The sequence below is a fragment of the Aedes aegypti genome, unplaced genomic scaffold (assembly GCF_002204515.2).
Source record: "Aedes aegypti strain LVP_AGWG unplaced genomic scaffold, AaegL5.0 Primary Assembly AGWG_AaegL5_hic_scaff_1446_PBJ_arrow, whole genome shotgun sequence".
NCBI classification, from domain to species: domain Eukaryota; kingdom Metazoa; phylum Arthropoda; class Insecta; order Diptera; family Culicidae; genus Aedes; species Aedes aegypti.
In genome coordinates this window covers 53,364-76,777 of record NW_018734885.1, presented here as the reverse complement: position 1 = coordinate 76,777, position 23,414 = coordinate 53,364, and the positions used below count along the sequence as shown (strand labels likewise).

Below are 23,414 nucleotides of genomic sequence, written 5' to 3'. Positions count from 1 at the left end.
TAATGGATAGTCTCTATGGAAAAGTAAAAAAAATGGTTTGTTTGATTATATAGGGTAACCAATATATTTTGAACCCTCTCGGCCATTTTCATGCAAATTTCCCAGTTTAAATCGAAAGACTAACACAATTCGCATGCCATTTGGAAAGATAGGCCTATTCCGCACTTGTATCAACCATTTTTACATAGAAAATGTGTTTATTTTATCTGAAATTTGTTTAATTTCATCGGTTCATCCATGCAACCGTTACAACACGTTACACACAGAAATTGAAGCGGCAATTCGGCTCTTCCGTGGGATAACCCCATTTACATTTACATTTTGGCATATTCTTTGACTTGGTTTACGCTGTGCAATAATTAATTGGGAGAAAAAACTCAAATCACTTCCTTATGGGGTCCAAAATACGACTGTTACCCTAGTGAAAATAAATACATTAAAACAACATTGTTCACATTATTAGAAATCTTTATTTCATTCTTCACCCTAATATTAACACTCCCATTCATCTGTACAAAACTTCGCACATAAAACATTCTTTCGATTCTGACAGGACTTTCAAAATTCGAACAAAACATCCAATCTACATTACGCGTCAAAGTCTATTCATTTTTTTTCATTTTCCTAGAGGGTAATTTTTGGGAGCAAAATGGTTGCTTTGGTCTCTGGATGGGACCGATCGGACTTCACCTTTCTCATGCGGGATCAGCTCTTGGCAATCAGATTGCACATGTCGTTGTTCTTCTGGTTCAGGGCATGCGTGTGGCCCGGAATTTTGTATGTCATCTTGTGGGACTGCGTTTTACGGTATTTGCTTCCAGGAACGGAAACCGACTTCAGCACACTTCGGCTAAGAACACTGTCCGTTTGTTTCAGCTGCATACATAGCCGATTGTCGGACGAGAAGTCCAGATCCGACGTTAGGTGCAGCTGAGGTTCTTGACCGATGTTGAAGTTGACTGTTAGCGATATGAAGGAAGTATCTAACGAAAGGCTTCCAGTTACAGCGATTCCGGTGCTGAAATAAGATAAAGACTCATTAGACTGTGTGCAGAACTATGGAATAGATCAGACTTACTTTTGCTCGACTTTGGAATGTGCGTTTCGTCCCCATAAGCTCATGGTCACTTGTCCGTTCAGATCGATAGAAAGGGCTCCTAGGGTGTTCAATCTAACGACGCCTCCATTCTGTAGAGGGAACCGTTCTTCATTGTCCTGCAGGAGGGTAGTCGCTTGATAGGCCGGAGTAGGTTCCGAGGCTGTTCCGCTCCAGACGTGTCCCATAAGTTCGCCTTTACCATCGAAGAACACTAAAGGCCTTAGGACGGATCCTTGCACTGACAGCTCCATACCGGCGACTGTATCGGTTTCCTCTTCAGCTTCTTCACCATCACCGCTGCTAACGAAGGAAGACAGTCCTCCAGCGAAAAGTCCAAGTGTGAACAAACTAAACTTCTCTTCGTCAACGTCTAAGGTGAGATCAACTATTCCACGCTTCAGGACTCCTCCACTCATTTCCTGTAGAGACACCAAAGATGCGTTGAAAGAAGGTACTGTTGAGTAAGTTCTAGTAAGGGCTGTGGACAATCCCTTGGCACCGAGGATGTGGTAGTTGTTCAACTGATGATCTTGTTGAATTACTTTCTTCAGCATAGCGGCAAAGTCTGGACAACGATCAGCCAACATGTTCAATTTCTGAAGAAGGTACTGTTTGACTTCGTAGGCTTTGTCGCTGGATTTCAAAAGCTGAATCAAGTGCATCAGTTCTTCGTAGTCCGGTTTCAAGTCCAGAAGAATGTCCAGAGCCAGAGCCCTAGCACTCGAGTCGTATTTCTTGGAAACTTGGAAAAAGATGTCCTCGAAAACGGCTTTGAACTCGTCGTTCCACAAGAAAACGGAGAACGACCTCAGCGCTTTCATAGCCGATACGCTGATCTATAGCACTGCCTTCCTTTGCAAGTTTGATGAGCACGTCCAAGGTTTTAGGGGACTTCAGGTTATGCAAGCCGCGGATAAACTTTTCCTTGCATTTATCCTTTTTGCACCAATCCAGTTGTTTCAACAAAAACTCCTTAACCTTTTCAACTAACTCGGTGTCATAGGAATTTCCTGAAAGCTTGGCATAGCGATGGGCCAAAGATCCTAGGGTTTGTAACAACGTGTCGTAGAACTTGTTATTGTCTGGCTTCTTTTCGGCCATTTCTAGCAGATCTCGATGACGGCTTTCTTGGGACGACTACCCACGGCTAGAGCTTGCAGATATCGCTCAGCAGCAACAGGTCTTCGTCCGACTCGTATTTCAACAAAGTTTTGGCCGCTTTATGAGCTTCTACGGTTTGGATGGCGCCTAGGAGATCCAGCAATTGGCCTCGCTGTTCCTGCATAGTTTTTGCTTTGAGAAGGCGTAGGAAGTCTTCAGTGGATGTTTGGCGACCGTATTCGACTAGCTTCACTAGAGCGGCTGACGAGTCCTGTTTACCAATGCGCTCGTTGGTAAGGCCTTTTTTGTACGATTTCACTAACTTCACGAGCTGGAAGAAAGTTTCATTAAGTAATCGTTTGAAAACAGCAGGATATCTGAATACTTACATTATCACAGTTATCGCCTACGCATTTCGTATCAACATCTTCCGATAGCAATCCGTGTTCATGTACTCCCAAAGATTGGACCACTTCATCAACCGACTTTCCCTCGATGGTGCTAACTTTTTTGGATCCAGTTTCAAGTTCGAGCTTCGTCGTAGACTCCAGGAACGCTCCTAGCCCATCATATGCGTTGACCAGGTACTTCACGTAATCTTGAGCCACAATCTTTTCCAGCGTTCCTTCAGTGCTCACGGTAAAGTCCGCACTGCGAACTGTTCTTGTTAGACTACGAAGAGGGTACTCGGTCCTCTCGAAGCGATCGCCGACAAACTTACAGTTGTTCTTTGCTTTATGGTATCGAGTTGACGAATGAGATGTGTACTGAACATCACAAGTTCCAGACGTATCTTCTTCGACGTATTTTCCATCCAAAAGTTGGTACTGGAACAAGGAGGCGATCCCCTTTTTGAAATTCGCCAACGAAGCATCCTCTTGCTGTCCGAAGTAGATTTTCTTCAGATATCCGAGATTCCAGTACACATAGAACGTTGTTGAATCTACGTTTGACAAGGTCGTTTTGTGTTTCAAATCTCCTGGAGTGGTGTACAGGCTTGGATTCGTGACCTGTAAAGTGTTTAAATTTAACATCCATAAATTTAATTGACAACTTCCGGAGCAGATGCTAATACCAATTACCTTCAAAAGTAGAAGTTTATGTTCATCATCACCCCATATGGTGGCTACGTGGACTTTGGCTTTGACGAGATACCCAACTATTTGGGAAGCGTTCCTCGCGTCACCCACCCGAACTTCGTTCACATAGGTGTAAGTTTGTTCCGTGCCTAGTTGGAAAGCATCACCGAATGCTGAAATGATTAGAGCAGAATAGTCAATTATAAATGAGTGTTAAACAGGGAAATATCGTGTGAAAAATCCATTAGTCTGTAATAACCATGAAACAAGCGCTGTGTTATTAGAAATGTTGATGATAGCAATTTAGGACATTCTATGGTTTTTCAAACTATACCATCGCTGCAATCCAAATCCAATCCAAATCCAATCCAAATCCAATCCAAATCCAATCCAAATCCAATCCAAATCCAATCCAAATCCAATCCAAATCCAATCCAAAATCCAATCCAAATCCAATCCAAATCCAATCCAAATCCAATCCAAATCCAATCCAAATCCAATCCAAATCCAATCCAAATCCAATCCAAATCCAATCCAAATCCAATCCAAATCCAATCCAAATCCAATCCAAATCCAATCCAAATCCAATCCAAATCCAATCCAAATCCAATCCAAATCCAATCCAAATCCAATCCAAATCCAATCCAAATCCAATCCAAATCCAATCCAAATCCAATCCAAATCCAATCCAAATCCAATCCAAATCCAATCCAAATCCAATCCAAATCCAATCCAAATCCAATCCAAATCCAATCCAAATCCAATCCAAATCCAATCCAAATCCAATCCAAATCCAATCCAAATCCAATCCAAATCCAATCCAATCCAAATCCAATCCAAATCCAATCCAAATCCAATCCAAATCCAATCCAAATCCAATCCAAATCCAATCCAAATCCAATCCAAATCCAATCCAAATCCAATCCAAATCCAATCCAAATCCAATCCAAATCCAATCCAAATCCAATCCAAATCCAATCCAAATCCAATCCAAATCCAATCCAAATCCAATCCAAATCCAATCCAAATCCAATCCAAATCCAATCCAAATCCAATCCAAATCCAATCCAAATCCAATCCAAATCCAATCCAATCCAATCCAATCCAATCCAAATCCAATCCAAATCCAATCCAAATCCAATCAATCCAAATCCAATCCAAATCCAATCCAAATCCAATCCAAATCCAATCCAAATCCAATCCAAATCCAATCCAAATCCAATCCAAATCCAATCCAAATCCAATCCAAATCCAATCCAAATCCAATCCAAATCCAAATCCAATCCAATCCAATCCAAATCCAATCCAAATCCAATCCAAATCCAATCCAAATCCAATCCAAATCCAATCCAAATCCAATCCAAATCCAATCCAAATCCAATCCAAATCCAATCCAAATCCAATCCAAATCCAATCCAAATCCAATCCAAATCCAATCCAAATCCAATCCAAATCCAATCCAAATCCAATCCAAATCCAATCCAAATCCAATCCAAATCCAATCCAAATCCAATCCAAATCCAATCCAAATCCAATCCAAATCCAATCCAAATCCAATCCAAATCCAATCCAAATCCAATCCAAATCCAATCCAAATCCAATCCAAATCCAATCCAAATCCAATCCAAATCCAATCCAAATCCAATCCAAATCCAATCCAAATCCAATCCAAATCCAATCCAAATCCAATCCAAATCCAATCCAAATCCAATCCAAATCCAATCCAAATCCAATCCAATCCATCCAAATCCAATCCAAATCCAATCCAAATCCAATCCAAATCCAATCCAAATCCAATCCAAATCCAATCCAAATCCAATCCAAATCCAATCCAAATCCAATCCAAATCCAATCCAAATCCAATCCAAATCCAATCCAAATCCAATCCAAATCCAATCCAAATCCAATCCAAATCCAATCCAAATCCAATCAAATCCAATCCAAATCCAATCCAAATCCAATCCAAATCCAATCCAATCCAAATCCAATCCAAATCCAATCCAAATCCAATCCAAATCCAATCCAAATCCAATCCAAATCCAATCCAAATCCAATCCAAATCCAATCCAAATCCAATCCAAATCCAATCCAAATCCAATCCAAATCCAATCCAAATCCAATCCAAATCCAATCCAAATCCAATCCAAATCCAATCCAAATCCAATCCAAATCCAATCCAAATCCAATCCAAATCCAATCCAAATCCAATCCAAATCCAATCCAAATCCAATCCAAATCCAATCCAAATCCAATCCAAATCCAATCCAAATCCAATCCAAATCCAATCCAAATCCAATCCAAATCCAATCCAAATCCAATCCAAATCCAATCCAAATCCAATCCAAATCCAATCCAAATCCAATCCAAATCCAATCCAAATCCAATCCAATCCAAATCTACTCTTATGGAATGAAAAATGAATGTAATGTTTTAGATAATGACTTTTAATAAATAAAAAAAAAATTGTTGAATAATCCAACATAATTTTGTTGGAAATTGTATCTCATAAAAAAAGTTGATTACAAATCAACAACATTCCAAATAAGTTGCTACCCAACATCAAAATAAAAGCATACACCAATCACGCCACCGATATACCATCGAAATTTCTCGCTCTCTTCAAATCCACGATGTTTCTCTTCACGGTCATCTCCAGCCGGCTGAAAGAACCGAAACCGGTCGATGAGAGGATTCACACCACCAAGAAAATCGCACCGACTGACGTAAACTGCTCCGCACATTCTGCCGGAGCCATTCCACGAGGAAACCGTTATGTTTATATTCACTACAAACTGCATGGAAACCCTCCCGACAAAGCTTTCGGTTCGCTAAGGATTACTGGTCGATTCATACTTTCTTCTCGGTTGTCTGATCAATGGTAGGCTTGCCTACCTACCAACTTGCATCTGTTTAAAATGTCTGTTTCGGTCGATTTATTTCGAACGCATCGAATATGTGAGAAGATGCTTACCAGGTGCTACGTGGCAGTATCCTGCAAATAGAAAGAAATGAATAAATTAGCATACTCATTGAACTGATAGGGGCAACGACCAATCGGCAGTACCCAATGATAAGAGATCAACGACGATGAGTCGCAATCAGCTGATTCAACGATTTTGTGTGGCCTCTCGGGATAGACAAGTTGAGTAGTAAACATGGGCGTAGAAAGGATTTCCATCAGGGGAGGTCGGTCGCCGACGAATTAAGGTCCAACGCAAAGTTAAAATGCGAAGGTGGCGCTGTTCTAGAATGGTGATTAGAGATTCCCAGTTGAAGTTACTAGCGATAACTTTGGAAGAAAAATCCCCTCCAGTGTTGATAGACTCACACTCAAATCCCAATCAATACGCTCTCCTGTGAGAGCAAACTCATTAGAGATCTGCTTCGCAAATCTCACGCTTGAGATTTTGATGCAAAATCACTCAATCAACTCAAACTGTAAAAAATGATTCCGTCGCAAAACCCGTCAAAAACTCGTGAAACCCGAACATTGTTGTTTACGTTAGAAAGGATTACTATAATTTTACCAGACCAACAAGAAATTATTGCAGAGTGTGAGTAAACTGTGGAAATACGAGACAATGAGTCAAAAAGGTGAGCCAACTCTTTTTTTGACTGCTGAGTTGCGTGTTTGACAACTCACGCATGAAAAATCTCAAGCGTGAGTTATGAGAAATTGAGTTTTTCACAACACTGATCACCTCTATCATTTTACTGATAAGATTTTGGTAATTCGAAGCACAGAGAACCGTGAATATCCATTTGAATTAACAATACTTTTGCAACCTAACTTCACATTTGATCACCGATAGCATTATACACCAATTTCTCACAAAATGGCAACATACGATACTATCCACTTACTTCTAAAAACGCAGGGCAGTGTTTTAAACCTTTTGAATGGTAGAGCAGTTTTCAAAATAAAAGCGGAGCACTTGTTTTAAAGTTAATGATAGAATATTTTACTATTAAAAGAACATTTTTGTTGGTAATTTGTTCCGATTCCTAATAACAAATAACTTTTTTCTGACTTAAGTTATATAAGCAGCTTTAGGTTCAAGTTATGACATCTTTAGATCGATATACGCTGCTATATTCATAAGGAATTGTTTTTGGGTTTGGAAATAGAAATTTCAGAGACAGCTAAATCGCTGTCGCACTGCAAAGCTACTTGGGTACTTTCATAATTCACTTTGACATGTGAGGTTTAACTCAGTTGAATTGGCTGAAACTTTGCTATGAGAAGCACTATTGTGACCAAATATGAAATAATTGTGGCCAAATAAAAAAAAACACTGCTGAAGTGAATCAAAAGAGTCACGAATAGGATCCGGATCCATATCTTGCAACTGTCTCATTTTAAGTACAGTCAAACAGACGTAACCCTGGCAACATTTCCATCGAGCACTCATTTAACGAACATTTCACATTCGCCTTGTTTTAAATCTCACAACCAAAGGCACGCGCATCGTTTTTTTTCGTGTTTGACGTTTCACACCATCGTGTTACGTACGTTCAGAGGCGCGTCCACGTTCGACATCATCGGTAAGTCAAACTTTGGCAAATATTTTGTGCACAGTGCATCGAAGGAAAATGTTAACCTTGAACTGGAAATTTTAGAAGCTGAACGCAAAGGGATGTGAGTGACATTTTGGTCCATTTTCAGTTGAGTTGAATTAAGAAAATTTCACTGTTTATAAGCGGTCTAACGATATTTTCAGGAGATGTTTCTGCTAAATAGAAAAAAAAAAAATAACTGGCTTGTTTTACTGACTCCCATACAATTTATATAGAATGAAAAATTGCTGAAAAAATTTCAAAGTAGATTCTCTCAAAACTAGGTATTTGTTACTGATACCTTTTATTTCATTTTCATGGCAGTAGTTACTACAAGACTAAGAAAAAATTTTTCGTCTTTATAAAGCTGGTAGCGACTGAGTGTCTTAAAAAAACGGGAATTGAAGAAGTCTTGCCAAAATAAAAAGATATCTAAAAAGTACCAAAATGAGGCCGGTATGAGATCAAACAGGAATCAAGAAAACAAGACGAAATCCAATAAAGGAGCCAGGAGATAAAAGTTTGATTCTCCATAGCAGAGCAGGCATTTATCTAAGATTTAAGACTTTTTCCCTCGTGACAATACGACAAGTATATCTAGTTAGTTAACTATATGTGTTTTTCAACAAACTTCATCACAAATTGATTAAAGTATTTCCCAAGGAATTTCTCCATGAATTTACTTAGGAAATTTCTCCAAGAATTTTGTTACCGATACACAAGAATCCAACCTGAATTTTGCCAAGGAGAACCATAGAAACTAAATTTCTCCAAAGATGATTTGAGAAGTTATCTGAATTCCTCCAAAAATTCCTTGAGAAATTTTTCAAGGAAGTTTTGACTTCTCCAAGATTTTATCCAAGATTGATGGTCTGGGGGTGTTTTTCATGGGGTGGAGTAGGAAGCCTCGTGAAAATCGACGGAAATAATGATGGCAGATTCCTACATCAACATCTTGCGGGAAAATCTGGAGGTTTCACTGATCCAGACGGGCCTTGAAGAGAAATTCATATTTCTCTAGAGCAACGACCCGAAGCATAATGGCAAGAAGACCAAGTCTTTCTTCCGGCCTTGTCGGATTAAACCGCTGGAATGGCCTCCACAAAGCCCAGACCTCAAACCCCATCGAGAATTTGTGGGCGATTTTCGATGCCAGGGTTGACAAAACTGGTGTTATCAACAAAAATAATTATTTTGAAGCCTTGGAGCGCGCCTGGGAAGAACTAGATCCACAACACCTACAAAACCTGGTGAAATGCATGCCGAAGCGCCTCCAGCAAGTCGTTAAGGCCAAAGGAGGACACATTAGCTATTAAATTGCTTTTTATTTTTCTTAAATCATCTTTTCTGGGGCAAGAAGGAAGTGGGCACTTTTTTTATCACTATTTTTTTTGTTCAATACAAATTGATTTCCTTTTTTTTTGAGTAAAATTCTTTTTTTATCAAAATTTCGTAAGTGCAACTTTAAAAGAATATCAAAAATAAAATATCATAAATGTGTTAACTTTAATTTGAACCAAATCAATGAGAGAAATTCGAAAACTTTATTTTGCCAATCAGTGTACGTAGAGAACGTTTTGCACTTTGTGAATATTTGTTCGAAATATGTTAATTGGTTTTCTTGTTTGTCCTGTTATTGTTGGTGTTGTTGTATATGTAAAGAATTGTCAAGATGTGCCTTTTGTTAAAATGCTTTGATGAATACTTGGACGATTCCTTAAAAAATATCACAAAAACTTTTGGAAACATTCCTGAAGTAGTTTTTTTCTTATAATAAAAAAAATATTTCTTTTTAAATACTAGAAGGATTTTCTGTGCAGTCTCAAATAATATTGTTTTGAACAAAAAAAAACAGGAAACATTGTTGCAGTAATTCTTGGAATCCAGGAATAGCTGAACCTTTGAATGGTCTTTGGCAGAAGCCTTAATTTTATTTAAATAAATCATTAAGGCAGAAGGGGGGGGGGGGTCAAAGGCCCCCTAACTACGCCCACGGTATTAAAACTGATGAATGAAGCATAAACAAGGATGAGACACGTCGACCGGTTTTAGCGGTGCCTTCCGTTACCCAGCATCGCACCACCAAACATATGACTGAACTCTCTCGAATGCTACTTGGTCCGGTACTTTTGGCCTGATTACTACCATGGTTATTAATCAGCTTCTTTCTCTCTGTTATGTGGCATACTTCATTGCCAAGGTCAGAGGTTATCGACTCTCGTGAGATTTTGTTTTCTTCTCTCACATGTCTGATCGGAAAAAGGCCAATATTGGAATCACTTTCTGTTGCGAAATCATCACCATGCATTGTTCAATATCTGTTTCGTAACATTATTATACTCACCGAAGAGGGACACCAGTCCGAGAAACGCTAGCTGTATCTTCATTTTCATCGACTTCCTCCCAATCAAATCGAATTTAAAAAACCAGTTTCACTTCCAAATCAGTGACACATATTCTAGCACATGTCGGATAGAGACCACCGGGTCAAATTTCTGTGCACCAAACAATGATTGATAATTGCTCAACCGGACTCGTCACCAACAACTATACGCTGTACTGCAGTTGGCTTTTTGGGGATTGATGTGCACGAAGTTGCTTTTTTAGGGCGCCAAGCGGGACGGAAACGCACGGTCTGGAAGTCTGGAGAGAGTTCAACGAATACTACACTATACCGGTTATGAACGGGTAACAACCAGGAAAGGAACGAACCGATCGCGGGCGGGTGCTGAAAGAGAACTGAGAGCTCGTTCGAACGAGAAGGCCAAACAGATCGATGCCATAGCTCTGCCTACACAGCTATAAAGCACAACATCATGCTTCAAGCTGGAGAAATGCTCTCCAGTGGTCGGAGATTGCCGGCTTTCGAATTTCAGGCATGGTGCGGTGGTGTTTCTTCGAAGGGTAACCGCGGTGCTACGATGTGTGGACTATCTGAAAGAAAATTCAGGGTTTACATATCTACATGGAACGTGATGAACTGAGTTGTTTGGCTGAAATTGTACTAGATATAAACATACTCAGATTGCATATCTTGATTATTCTACCCGAGCAATTTGCACAAAGAGTTTGGCATCAAGTTTTTGATTGTTAAAATTCAAAAACTTTAATTTTCCAACCCACATTGTTAGAATCAGAAATCCAAGTCTGAAGCCTTCTTGCAAGAGCTGGTGTTCCTAAAGGCAGCATTTTAGGCCAATATTATACAATATTTTTACTTCTGGCTCACCTGAGTTGCCTCAGGGATGTCAAAAATCTTTGTTTACGGATGACATAGGCCTCTTCGCTAAAGGACGAAGCCTGCGTTGCATCTGTAGTAGATTGCTAGTTGGATATTTTTTCTTCATACTTGCAAAAATGGAAGATTTCTCCTAATGCTTCCAAAAACTCAACTTATAATATTTCCACATAAACCAAAAGCTCTTTATTTGAAACCTTCAAAGTAGTAAATTGATGCGCTGTCGGCTAGGCTTTGCATATACCAATAGAAAGCGTTTTGTTTGGAATGGGCATCTAATTCTCCCGAAAGAGGTGCGCTGTGCGGCTATCTTTGGATTCCGAGATGTGCACCCTAAATACGGCGCCAGTTTTAAAGTAACCATCTATGAAACAGGAAGCATGTATGCGGTTATTCATACATGCAGGGCTTGTTGTTAGTGAGAGTGACTTCCGAGTGGACGTGTCTCTGAAGGTTTTTGCAAAAATGAGTATCAAAGTGGGGGTTAGATGAATCACAACACACTCACAGTGTTATCAATGTACGGTAATATTTAAAATACCGTTTTATACTAAACTCGTGGCCCCCTGAAACCGAATATGAAGTCCATAACTCTTACAAGTGATTTACTTTTTGAGATATTTTAAAATAATAACCTCCTTAAAACCACGGTAATACGCATAAAGGCAATGTCCCAAAGAATGTAGCATTATCAAAACTATTTCGTTAATTTAGCTGAATTTGAACCTACTAAACAAAAGCTGAATTGAACATGAATTTGAAAACCGGTATCGTTTTCAGTAAACCAGTATTTTCCATTACTTATAACATTTACAGAACTCATTTGACGCATGTATATTTGGTAGTGTCTTTCAAAAAATCATGCAAAATAATTGTTACGAAAAGTTTAATTTGATACTTAATTTTCAATTTACGGGACACTCTACTTTATATGGGAAAGGATTCACTTGAAATGTTTCACGTTTTGCCATTCAAAAGTTTCCCAATTTGAAAGCTCATTTAAACAAGCATTTTTAATAGAAGTTCATGGAGCGGCCCGCCAGAAAACGTCATCCGAACGTCTCGTAAAATAGCTTATGCTCTAGTACCGTTATGATTCACATTATGGACACTTAAGCCCTCAGTGAAGTATAACTCATCGAAAAGCATACAAAATAGATAATTGTGAATGATTCCTTAAGCGTTGACGAGATTTCAAGCAACTTAGCTTTCCAATGCTAAGAGAAGATTTGGATTCCGCTACATGAATAATTTAGATTAGAATAAATAGATATCTATGGACTTTTTCTAATTCCGGACGCTTGCTTTTTCGTCATATTCCGAACCCTTTAATTCGAACTCCGAATAAGCTGATGGAAATGATAATTTGGAATATCTTTTTTTTTCTATCTTTATTAACGAGATTTTTTAGCCCTGGGCTAGTTCATCTCGGGACCAACGGCTTTACTTCCCTTCCGAAGGAAGTCGTCACTGAAATTTTTAGTGACTATCTCGGGGATGGGATTCGATCCCAGGTCCTCGGCGTGAGAGGCGTGTGTTCTAACCACTACAACCAGGTCCGTCCCCTTGGAATATCTGATTATCAATTTGAAATCACCCAACCACTAGAGTGAACGTCTGAGGACAGTAGGGTGTTTTAAATTTTAGTAGATATTTATGAAAAAAAAAAACTTATTTAAAACAAACATCAAAAGTGGCCATTTATAAACGGCAAATGTTGAACACAATACGTGTGAAATGCTTCCCATCAGGCCCGGATTTGAGGGGGGGGGGGGTGCCAAGGGGCAAATGCCCTGGGCCCCCGATGAAGGGGGGGGGGCTTCAAAATTAAGAACAAAAAAAAATTAAATACGTTACAATAGTTTCTCTTTCGACATTTGGACATATAATTCTAACGTCAAAGTCAACTTTACAATTTTTGAGTTATAATTTTTTATTACCTGATCGCACAGTATGGTTTCGTCAATTGTTATCCTTCAGTATATTACAAATTACAAAAAAAGTCATGAATATTAAGCCAAAATCTTTGAAATTCTTCTCTAGTTAGTTTTCAAAAAAATATTTGAATAGAAAATGCGCTTGACGTATTTGCAGGATCTTAAAAAATGCGACTAAACCTCTAAAGCACTGTTCAATTCAAAGAGTTTATCTGGTACCTATCAGAACTTTGAAATTTAATCATATTTGCAATTCTATCAGCAACATGAAGCATAAGAGAAATTCAGTAAAGGCTTATAGTAAACTTTGAATATAATTTATATAATAATACAGTTACTGCCAAGAATAAAGTACATGAAGGCCGATTTCATACAAAAATGGTCAAGTTAAGGGCACTGTATAACAGCTTTTAATGAACCGATTGACCTGAAGTTCTTTATTCAAAATTTGATTTATGAGCAATTAACCAAATTCTATTCAAGAGTTTTAAAGCTATTACAAAAATACTGTTATGAGAAAAATGCCCAAATTTTCAAATTGGAATATTTTTTAAATGGTTATATTTAGAAAAAGGCATGCTTCAGCAAATTGGTTCACTTAAATTAATTGCAAAATATTTATTATACTTATACTTATCCTAAATTGTTTGTTTTCAAAATGTTCAATTATCAGCATTTTGGACATTTTTGTCGACATGGGTGGATTTGTCAAAAGAACTTTAGATACTTTGCAGCTAGAATTTGGTGATTCATTTACAAATGACAGCTATTTTCCAACATGGCAGTTCAATTTTCAGGTCAATACGGCACTTGTAGTACATGTAATTCTTGCCAATACTGTAAATATTTTTTTTCCAGAGGAATGCGGCAAACGGAACAAACTGGAAACTTGTACTAAAATAGAGTCAAAAGGAAAAGAAAAACGGCTTTGAAGATTTTCAGCAATTTTTTTACTCTACACAAATTATTTAGCCAATAAAACAGCCAATGCTTCTAAGAATTATTAAATTTTTCAATTTGGACAGAAAAATCATCACAAACACTATTTGAAAAGCTTGAAAACACGACGAATTTCGCAATGAATATGGGAGTGACATTTGAACACACGTAGACTAGCATACGCTCGTCGTACACAGTTTGTTTTTTGGTTTCTTAAAGAAACTTGCACAAGCTTCCAGACTCATCAAAATGCATCACGCCCAATGGTATGGGTGCCTTAGTGTAGATGTAGTTGTGAACCTTGGAGGAAAACAATATGCACTCAGTCTCGAAAAACACCCAGAAACCGGGTGTAAATTTTTCAAATTGGGTAATATTTTCATATGCATTTTGATGAGTCTGAAAGCGTGTGCAAGTTTCTTTTGAGGAAAACAAAAAACCAAACTCGTGTATGACGAGCGCAATGCTAGTCTACGTGTGTTCAAATGTCACTAAGCTCTATAGCTCACAACCGAAAATGTCACTTGCACTACTTTGAATTTGGGCCCCTCATATAGTTTGGACCGACCTTCTCGTTCAAAACTCAAATTCAATACGTTAGTTTGTGGAATCCCAAAACGTGCTGAATTTTGTATAAAGGGGCCCCCTTTATGAGATCTGCATTCAAAAATCATGGATGAGTTGGTTCACCTTTTTGACTCGTTGTCTCGTATTTTCACAGTTTTACTCACACAGAGCAATAATTTCTTGTTAGTCTTGCAAAATTTAGTAATCTTTCCTAACGCTAACAACAACATTCGGGTTTCCGAGTTTTTGACGGGTTTTTCGACTGAAATCATTTTTTACGGTTTGAGTTGATTGAGTGATTTTGCCATCAAAATCTCAAGCGGTGAGGATTTGCGAAGCCGATCTCTAATGAGTTTGCTCCTCACGGGAGAGCGTGGTGATTGAGATTGAGTGTGAGTCTATCAACACTGTTCCCGGCAGCTTCATATTCCGTACACTCTATTTGTATGGGAAACATTTCACACGAAAATGTTTCAAAATTTTCCGGTAAAGAGCTTCCCACTTTGGAGGTTTGATTTATTAAGAATTTTCTACTGATATTTATGAAAATTTAGGATGCCCAACTGCCTCAGACGTCTCTCTAATGAGCTTAGATAAGATCAATAAATGATTCAAGTTATCTAATTATGTTTACCATAACCTGTCCGGAATTCAAATCAAAGTGTCCGGAATACAAGGCGGAAGTGGGGAAGCGTCTGGAATAAGAATATAGAAAAGGCTACACATTTCTATGTATTTGAGGATAATCAAGTTGCGGAATTAAAAACTCACCCACCTTTTGATAGCTTGATGCCCTCAAAGCTTGATAACGTTTACGTATGAATACTGAAAGTGACGGGCTTAGTGGTTACCGGCTTCTGCTTCATAAGTCGAAGTTATGGGTTCAATGCCAGGCCCGTCCCTATCCCTCGTACTTGAAGTTATATATTTACTTGCTTCTATGTTCCACACCATTGTATCCCCGTTTGGCATAAGGCTGTTTTGCTATAAGGCCGTTTGGCATATAAAAGGCGTTTGGGATTAATGAATGCTTTATAATGACCAGATTAAAGCTAAATATATTACTACTATAATAAAAGATTTCTGCACACATTTTTTTCCAAAGCTTTTCACCAAGATGACACCGAGTTGCTACGCAAAACATTACGAGATTCCAGCAAGCGTGACTATTTTCAGAGATTTGTCGAGCACAAGGCACTACTAACAATTGGCCAGCGCTACATTCTTCTATATATAAATAAAATGGAATAGGTGTTTGATATGTCACGAAATGACTGAGAACGGGCTATAAGATTTTGAAAATACTTCCATAGTCATGTTCCTGAAGTGTTCCAACGGTTTGTGTATATAAAAATCAAAGAAAAAACAGAGTTAACGGAACTTCATTTTACACGGGGCGTTTCATGCGTTTTTCAACAGGCTATTTGATGGCAAGACGAAGGTTGCCGGACACTAGAGGTAATAATTTAACTTCACCGAATTCAAAAAGAAACGCTTACAAACAGTTCATTTCAAACGCAAACTACATAAAAGCCGTGACGGGTTCGAATCCCAGTCTGGTCGAGAACAAACAAGGTAGTATTTTTTCAACTTTTCATGTTGAAAGTATTTGTAAAACAACAAAATTAAACATCTTTGAAAATTGACTACCATCAGGACACCAGATTTCGCTCATTTAAGGGAAGTTATGTTGTTGTTTACTATAAATAACAATTGTGTCGATCAATACTATTTTTATGTCACAATGTAGCTCAAAAGTATAGGTGATCAGCGGCAAAATAAAAAAAAGGAAAAAACCTCGAAAAAAAATTGCATTTCATACTGCATCTAGGTGTTCCTATTTCTGCTCACGATAAACATATTTCGTGACGAACTTACTGAAAAAACATTATTTCGAATTTCATTATTTATCCTGATATTTTTTATGGTCAAGCTACTACTGAAATAAAGAAAGTTGTATACTACAATCGACATTTCCTTAAAATTTTGATTATTTTTTGCATGAGCACATGAACACACAAAAAACCTAGTGATCCAATAACCGCTCACGAGGTCTTATGTTTTCAAAAAAAAAAAAAAAAAAATATATATATATATATATATATAAATGGCGCGGTAAATGGCTGGGCATGGCGTACCATTGGTACCTCGCGTACCTGCAGGAATAAAATAGACCCTTTGTGCGGTCCTTAGCCTCTTGCCCAGCAACTCCTATCCCTACCTCCTCGTGGTACTGGCCGGAGGTACGAGTAACCTTGGGAAGATCGGGTAACCAACCCCCGGTGGAAACTTTGGTCGTATGCTGACAGGGAAGGGGGGGTTTGCTTTTGCAAACCTGGAGCGTCTGTACTCCACGTTAGGAGCGGCTCACACAGCGTCTGTTCCCCATGTCAGGGGCGGCTGATCATCGTCCGAGTGCCTGAGAAGGACTCTAAGCTAAACTGCGCACTATGGCCCTCCGAACATTTAGGGGGAATGGTCCTCCGGAAATCTAGGGGCGTTGGTGTCAGGCCCCTGCAAGCCAACCGTAAAAAACACATCAGCCACAGGAACGTCAACCGAGAGAATACGGACCGGAACAATCGGCAAAGACCACAGCGACGAAAATGGACTAGCGATTGGAAACTCGGTACGTGGAACTGCAAATCTCTCAACTTCATTGGAAGTACTCGCATACTCTCCGATGTACTGAAGACCCGCGGTTTCGACATCGTAGCGCCTGCAGGAGTGTGCTGGACAGGAGCATTGGTGCGAACGTTTAGAGGTAATCATTACCATCTACCAGAGCTGCGGCAACACACGCGAGCTGGGAACAGCTTTCCATAGTGATGGGTGATATGCAAAGGCGCGTGATCGGGTGGTGCCGATCAAATGAACGAATGTGCAAGTTAAGAAATCAAAGGCCGATTCTTTAACTTCAGCATAATCAACGTGCATAGCCCACACTCCGGAAGCACTGATGATGACAAGGACGCATTTTACGCGCAGCTCGAACGCGAGTACGACCGCTGCCCAAGCCACGACGTCAAGATCATCATAGGAGATTTGAACGCTCAGGTTGGCCAGGAGGAGGAGTTCAGACCGACGATTGGAAAGTTCAGCGGCCCACCGGCTGAACGGAACGAGAACGGCCTACGACTGATAGATTTTGCCGCCTCCAAGAACATGGCCATGTCGTAGCACCTATTTCCAGCACAAGCCTCCCGTATCGGTACACCTGGAGATCACCTCAGCAGACAGAATCGCAAAATCGACCACGTTTTGATCGATGGACGGCACTTCTCCGACATAACCGACGTCAGAACCTATCGTGGCGCCAACATTGACTCCGACCACTACCTGGTGATGGTGAAACTGCGCCCAAAACTAATCCGTCATCAACAATGTACGGTACCGACGCCCGCCCCGGTACAATCTCGAGCGGCTGAAAACAACCGAGATGTCGCCAATGCGTACGCGCAGCATCTTGAGGCAGCGTTTGCCGGATGAGGGCGAGCTCGATAGGGGCCCCTCTTGAGGACTGCTGGAGGACAGTCAAAGCAGCCATTAACGACGCTGCCGAAAGCGTTGTCGGATATGTGGGAACGGGAGCTCAAGAAACGATTGGTTCGACGAGGAGTGCCAGGAGGTTTTAGAGGAGAAGAATGCAGCGCGGGCTGCAATGTTGCAGCATGGTACGCGGCAAAACGTGGAACGATACAGACAGAAGCGGAAACAGCAAACCCGCCTATTCCGGGACAAAAAGCGCCGCCTGGAAGAGGTGGAATGCCAAGAGATGGAGTTGCTGTACCGTTCTCAAGAAACGCGGAAGTTCTAATCAGAAGCTCAACACATCCCGCAAAGGCTTCGTGCCGCGAGCTGAGATGTGCCGGGATAAGGATGGGAGCATCTTGACGGACGGACGCGAGTGATCGAAAGGTTGGAAGCAGCACTACGATGAACACCTGAATGGCGCAGAGAACACAGGCACAGAAAGGTCAGGACAGCGAAGGCGATGGCTACGTCAGCACAGCGGACAGCGGAAATCAACCAGCTCCCACGATGGGGGAAGTTAAGGATGCCATTCAACAGCTCAAGAACAACAAAGCCGCTGGCAAGGATGGTATCGGAGCCGAACTCATCAAGATGGGCCCGGACAGGTTGGCCGCTTGTCTGCATCGGCTGATAGTCAGAATCTGGGAAACGGAACAGCTACCGGAGGAGTGGAAGCAAGGCGTTATATGCCCTATCTACAAAAAGGGCGACAAAACTGGAGTGTGAAAATTATCGTGCAATCACCATCCTAAACGCCGCCTATAAAGTGCTATCCCAGATTCTCTACCGTCGTCTATCACCTATAGCAAACGAGTTCGTGGGAAGTTATCAAGCAGGTTTCATCGACGGCCGCTCGACAACGGACCAGATCTTTTCCGTGCGGCAAATCCTCCAGAAATGCCGTGAGTACCAGGTCCCTACGCACCATTTGTTCATCGATTTCAAGGCGGCATACGATAGTATCGACCGCATAGAGCTATTGGAAAATCATGGACGAGAACAGCTTTCCCGGGAAGCTCACAAGATTGATCAGAGCAACGATGGACGGTGTGCAAAACTGCGTGAAGATCTCGGGCGAACACTCCAGTTCTTTCGAGTCTCGGCGGGGACTACGACAGGGCGACGGACTTTCGTGCCTGTTGTTCAATATTGCGCTTGAAGGTGTCATGCGGAGAGCCGGACTTAAACAGTCGAGGCACGATTTTTACGAGATCCGGACAATTTGTTTGCTTCGCGGACGACATGGATATTATTGGGAGAAAAATTTGAAACGGTGGCCAGATTTGTTCACCCGCCTGAAACGCGAAGCAACAAGAGTCGGGCTAATGGTGAATGCGTCGAAAACAAAGTACATGCTGGTTGGCGGAACTGAGCGCGACAGGGCCCGCCTAGGAAGCAGTGTTACGATAGACGGGGATACCTTCGAGGTGGTGGACGAGTTCGTCTACCTTGGATCCTTGCTGACGGCTGACAACAATGTTAGTCGGGAAATACGAAGGCGCATCATCAGCGGAAGTCGTGCCTACTATGGGCTCCAGAAGAAACTGCGGTCAAGAAAGATTCACCCCCGCACCAAATGCACGATGTACAAAACGCTCATAAAGACCGGTAGTCCTCTATGGGCATGAGGCGTGGACTATGCTCGAGGAGGACTTGCAAGCTCTTGGGGTTTTCGAACGCCGAGTGCTAAGGACGATATTCGGCGGCGTGCAGGAGAAACGGCGTGTGGCGGCTGAAACCACGAGCTCGCTCAACTCTACGGCGAACCCAGTATCGTGAAGGTAGCTAAAGCTGGAAGGATACGCTGGGCAGGGCATGTTGCAAGAATGCCGGACAACAACCCTGTAAAGATGGTGTTCGCCACGAATCCGGTCGGAACAAGAAGGCGTGGGGCGCAGCGAGCTAGGTGGATTTGAACCAGGTACACCAGGACCTGGAGAGCGTGGGTCACAGTCGAGGATGGAGAGAAGCGGCCATGAACCGAGGGAATTGGCGAAATATTGTTGGCGAGGCTTTATCAAGATAATTGATGTAAAGCCAAATAAGTAAGTAAAGTATATATAATATATTAATATATATAATATATATATATATATATATAATATATATATTATATATATATATATATATATATAATATATATATATATATATATATATATATATATATATATATATATATATATATAATATATATATATATACACATATAATATATATATATATATATATATATATATATATTATATATATATATATATATATATATATATATACATACATACATACATATACATAGTTTGGTATTCATGGCTACCTCGATGGTCCCTTGGATCGCAGATACACGGATTTTGTGTTCTGTAACTCGATACCTCCATAACCTCGATGGTCCCTTCAATATCGAGTAAGGGAGAGATGACTGTATATATATATTATCAAATGAAAATAATGTCGGATGACTTCATTTGAAAGTTGTTAATATTGCTAGAATATATCCGTTGCTAAAAATGTTGATTTTGACACGAAAAATCAATTTTTACGCTAGTGAGCGGAAATAGGGGCATGAGCGGATACTGGTGCACGCTATGTCTAAACCAACAAATTATGCAAATCGAATGTACCTTGATTTTTTTCCCGCTAGATATTAGTATTTGGTCTATAATTTAATAATCGCTAGGTTACAAAATATTCTATCGGTGAAATTTATTCCGTACATTTTGTATGGGCTGAAATGTGTAGGAAAACGTGATTTTCGTTCATTTTCATGGTCTTTATATGAAAAAATAGCTGAAAAGTGGGAAAAATCAAAATTTCACCTATGGAATATTTGAAAACCTTCCCATTATGAAAATATAACCCAAATACTGAACTATAGCGGAAAAAAATCCGAGGTACATTCGATTTGCATAACCTTCTGGTTTAGACATAGCGTGTGGTGCACTAATGGTACTAAACTTAAATATTATTTCATAGCAGTAAAACTTCACTGTTCTATATTTAAATGATTGAAAAATTTATGATTTGAACAGTAAAACATTGGTTCCAAAAATTATTGCAACATAATAAAAACTTAACAAAATGATTATGTTGTTTAGAATCATTGGAGTAGCAGCAGTAATTAGTTTTAGTCTTTTCATTAGATTTATTTTTTGCTAATGAATTTGACATGCCAATTTCTAGACTTTTACTCTTATTTCAGTAGAAGAAGTTCTCGGTGTCGACCGTGCTCCAAGTGATAATCTAAAGAGAAAATCGATGATGTGAAATTGATCACTGCAGTTATACAATATTGAATGCATAAAAGAAGGAATATATATGATTAAAATTTTATACAAAAATCCAACCATATTGTTTGCAGCATAACAGCTCGAAAAAAATAAAAATTATGCTTGAAAAGAAAATTTCACATTGAAACATCAACAGCTTCCATAGCTATAATTATGAGGACAGTATAGATCAAAAGAACAGTCCATGTTTAAAAGAAGGTAATATTAATTGTAATTCAAATTACCTTACTTTAACATGTTAAAGGCAAGGGAGGTACTGGAGGCTCTTTATTGCTACCCGAACGTGCGGTTGGTTCTAAAATTTAAACAACCATACAAAATAACGACCACACAATGGTGAAGGCGTAATCAATTTTCTCGAAAACAGCAGATTTTGCTGATTAAATTGTCAACATCGCACTGCAATAGCACGTTGCAAATAACTGGTTGCATACAATATATTTCAAGCGCATTGATTACTTGTAATTTCACCCTAAAAAAAAACCATAAAATCACATTATTTTTTGGGACTGTGTACGCTTCCATTCTTCCATCATTATAGCACGCCTTTCTAAGGAATAACCTGGGAGGGAGAAACCGTTACAAAATTCTTGTAAGTCAAGGTGAGCCGAGATTCCTGCTGTCACGAATTGTCACTGTGGGCCCGGATCTTAAGAGTGGATAAACTTGAAAAAAAAGCGCAATCAATCAAAACATATTTTTGCATTTCATCCAAGTTGACAACAATCGGTTGAAAATCAATTCCTGTACGTCCAAAAGCAATGTCAGGATTGCACCTTATATTTTGGTTGAATATAAGTATTGAAACACGCATTTTTTTACTCTTTTTTCAAACAAAAATGAAAATCAAATGCACAGAAAACGATGGGCTTGTCCCATGGTTGTCCAGGAAGATCAACGGTGCACAATAAATGAAAATTAGCGATGTTCCTCAAGCCTGCCTTGATTGTCGTTGGTAAACTGGAGCTACTCGCAGTTTGGAAAAGTGTTGTTTTATAATTCGTGTGTCGTATCTGTGCCTCCCTCCCAGGGAATAATCAGTCTACTAATCAAAAAAGCAAGCTACTCTGCCATAAAATTACCTTACCCCTATACCTTCCCGGATGAACTGGCGTATATGCAGGGGTGTAGCTGGTCTACTGTGGGCCAGTTTTAAATGCAACTTCAATTCCTTCTCCTCATTGGTTGACATTCTGCTATAGACAGATCACTGCACGTATACACTGTGGGTGTCTGTTAAGGCCCAAACGCAATGATAGCGGAACGGCAACGGAATGCGGAACCGGTTCGCCAGAATGAACTATGATCAGCTTGTCGACTCAGTGTTGATCCAATTTCATTCGTTGTCAGCTCAGTCGAGATGTTGTGATTCATGCTGGCGAACCGGTTCCGCATTCCGTTGCCGTTCCGCTATCATTGCGTTTGGGCCTTAATCCCAATTTGATTGATTCCTTGTGTAAGTGCAGTTGATCCAATGTGCTATAATATATATCACATTGCAGCTGATCCAGCGATACTGGAGTAGCAATCACAGATGGCCAATCAAGCTTAAGATAAGCAAATGATTTTATTTTTACGTTTTTAGATGAGTTATATTTCACTAAGGCCTAAAGTTCCAGTAATATAAATCAAACGGTATTGAAAATTTTGATTCGAACATTACACGAAGCTGATCTTTACGATCAATGTTACCCCATTTTACACCACAACTAAATTAAGTTATTATAAACATATTGTTAATAACATCCAACATTCAGATTTCCTCAAACTGTTCAGCTTGCTGGCTAACACGGAGTCTATCAATTTGAGATAACCAAAACTTTTGTTATTTATTCCGTCATTTTCTTTTTAAGAAATTTGGGCTATGATGTGCCATATAATGTTTGTAATATTTGCGTACCCTGAACTCAATGGGGGTCTTTGTCCAGTCGTTCGCGAAAATTCTCAGCTTGAAATCGATTATGGAAATGGAAAATTATGAAACGATTTATTTATTTTTCATAATTTAAATTACACCTGGACACCAATGTTATGAAAATACACTATTATTTGTAGTGAAAAAATCTGGCGGTCATTT

General features: G+C 39.7%; 1 protein-coding gene across 1 annotated transcript; it reads right to left on the bottom strand.

Annotated features, from left to right (window-relative positions):
* Positions 1-447: 447 nt before the first annotated feature.
* Positions 448-10,593, bottom strand: LOC5572425 (microsomal triglyceride transfer protein large subunit). Its single transcript, XM_021856274.1, is given in 9 exon segments — positions 448-1,018; positions 1,079-1,936; positions 1,938-2,211; positions 2,214-2,271; positions 2,274-2,531; positions 2,590-3,210; positions 3,283-3,452; positions 6,251-6,271; positions 10,181-10,593. Coding segments are annotated over 9 exon segments (2,616 nt in total). The 5' UTR covers positions 10,224-10,593; the 3' UTR covers positions 448-705.
* Positions 10,594-23,414: the final 12,821 nt, after the last annotated feature.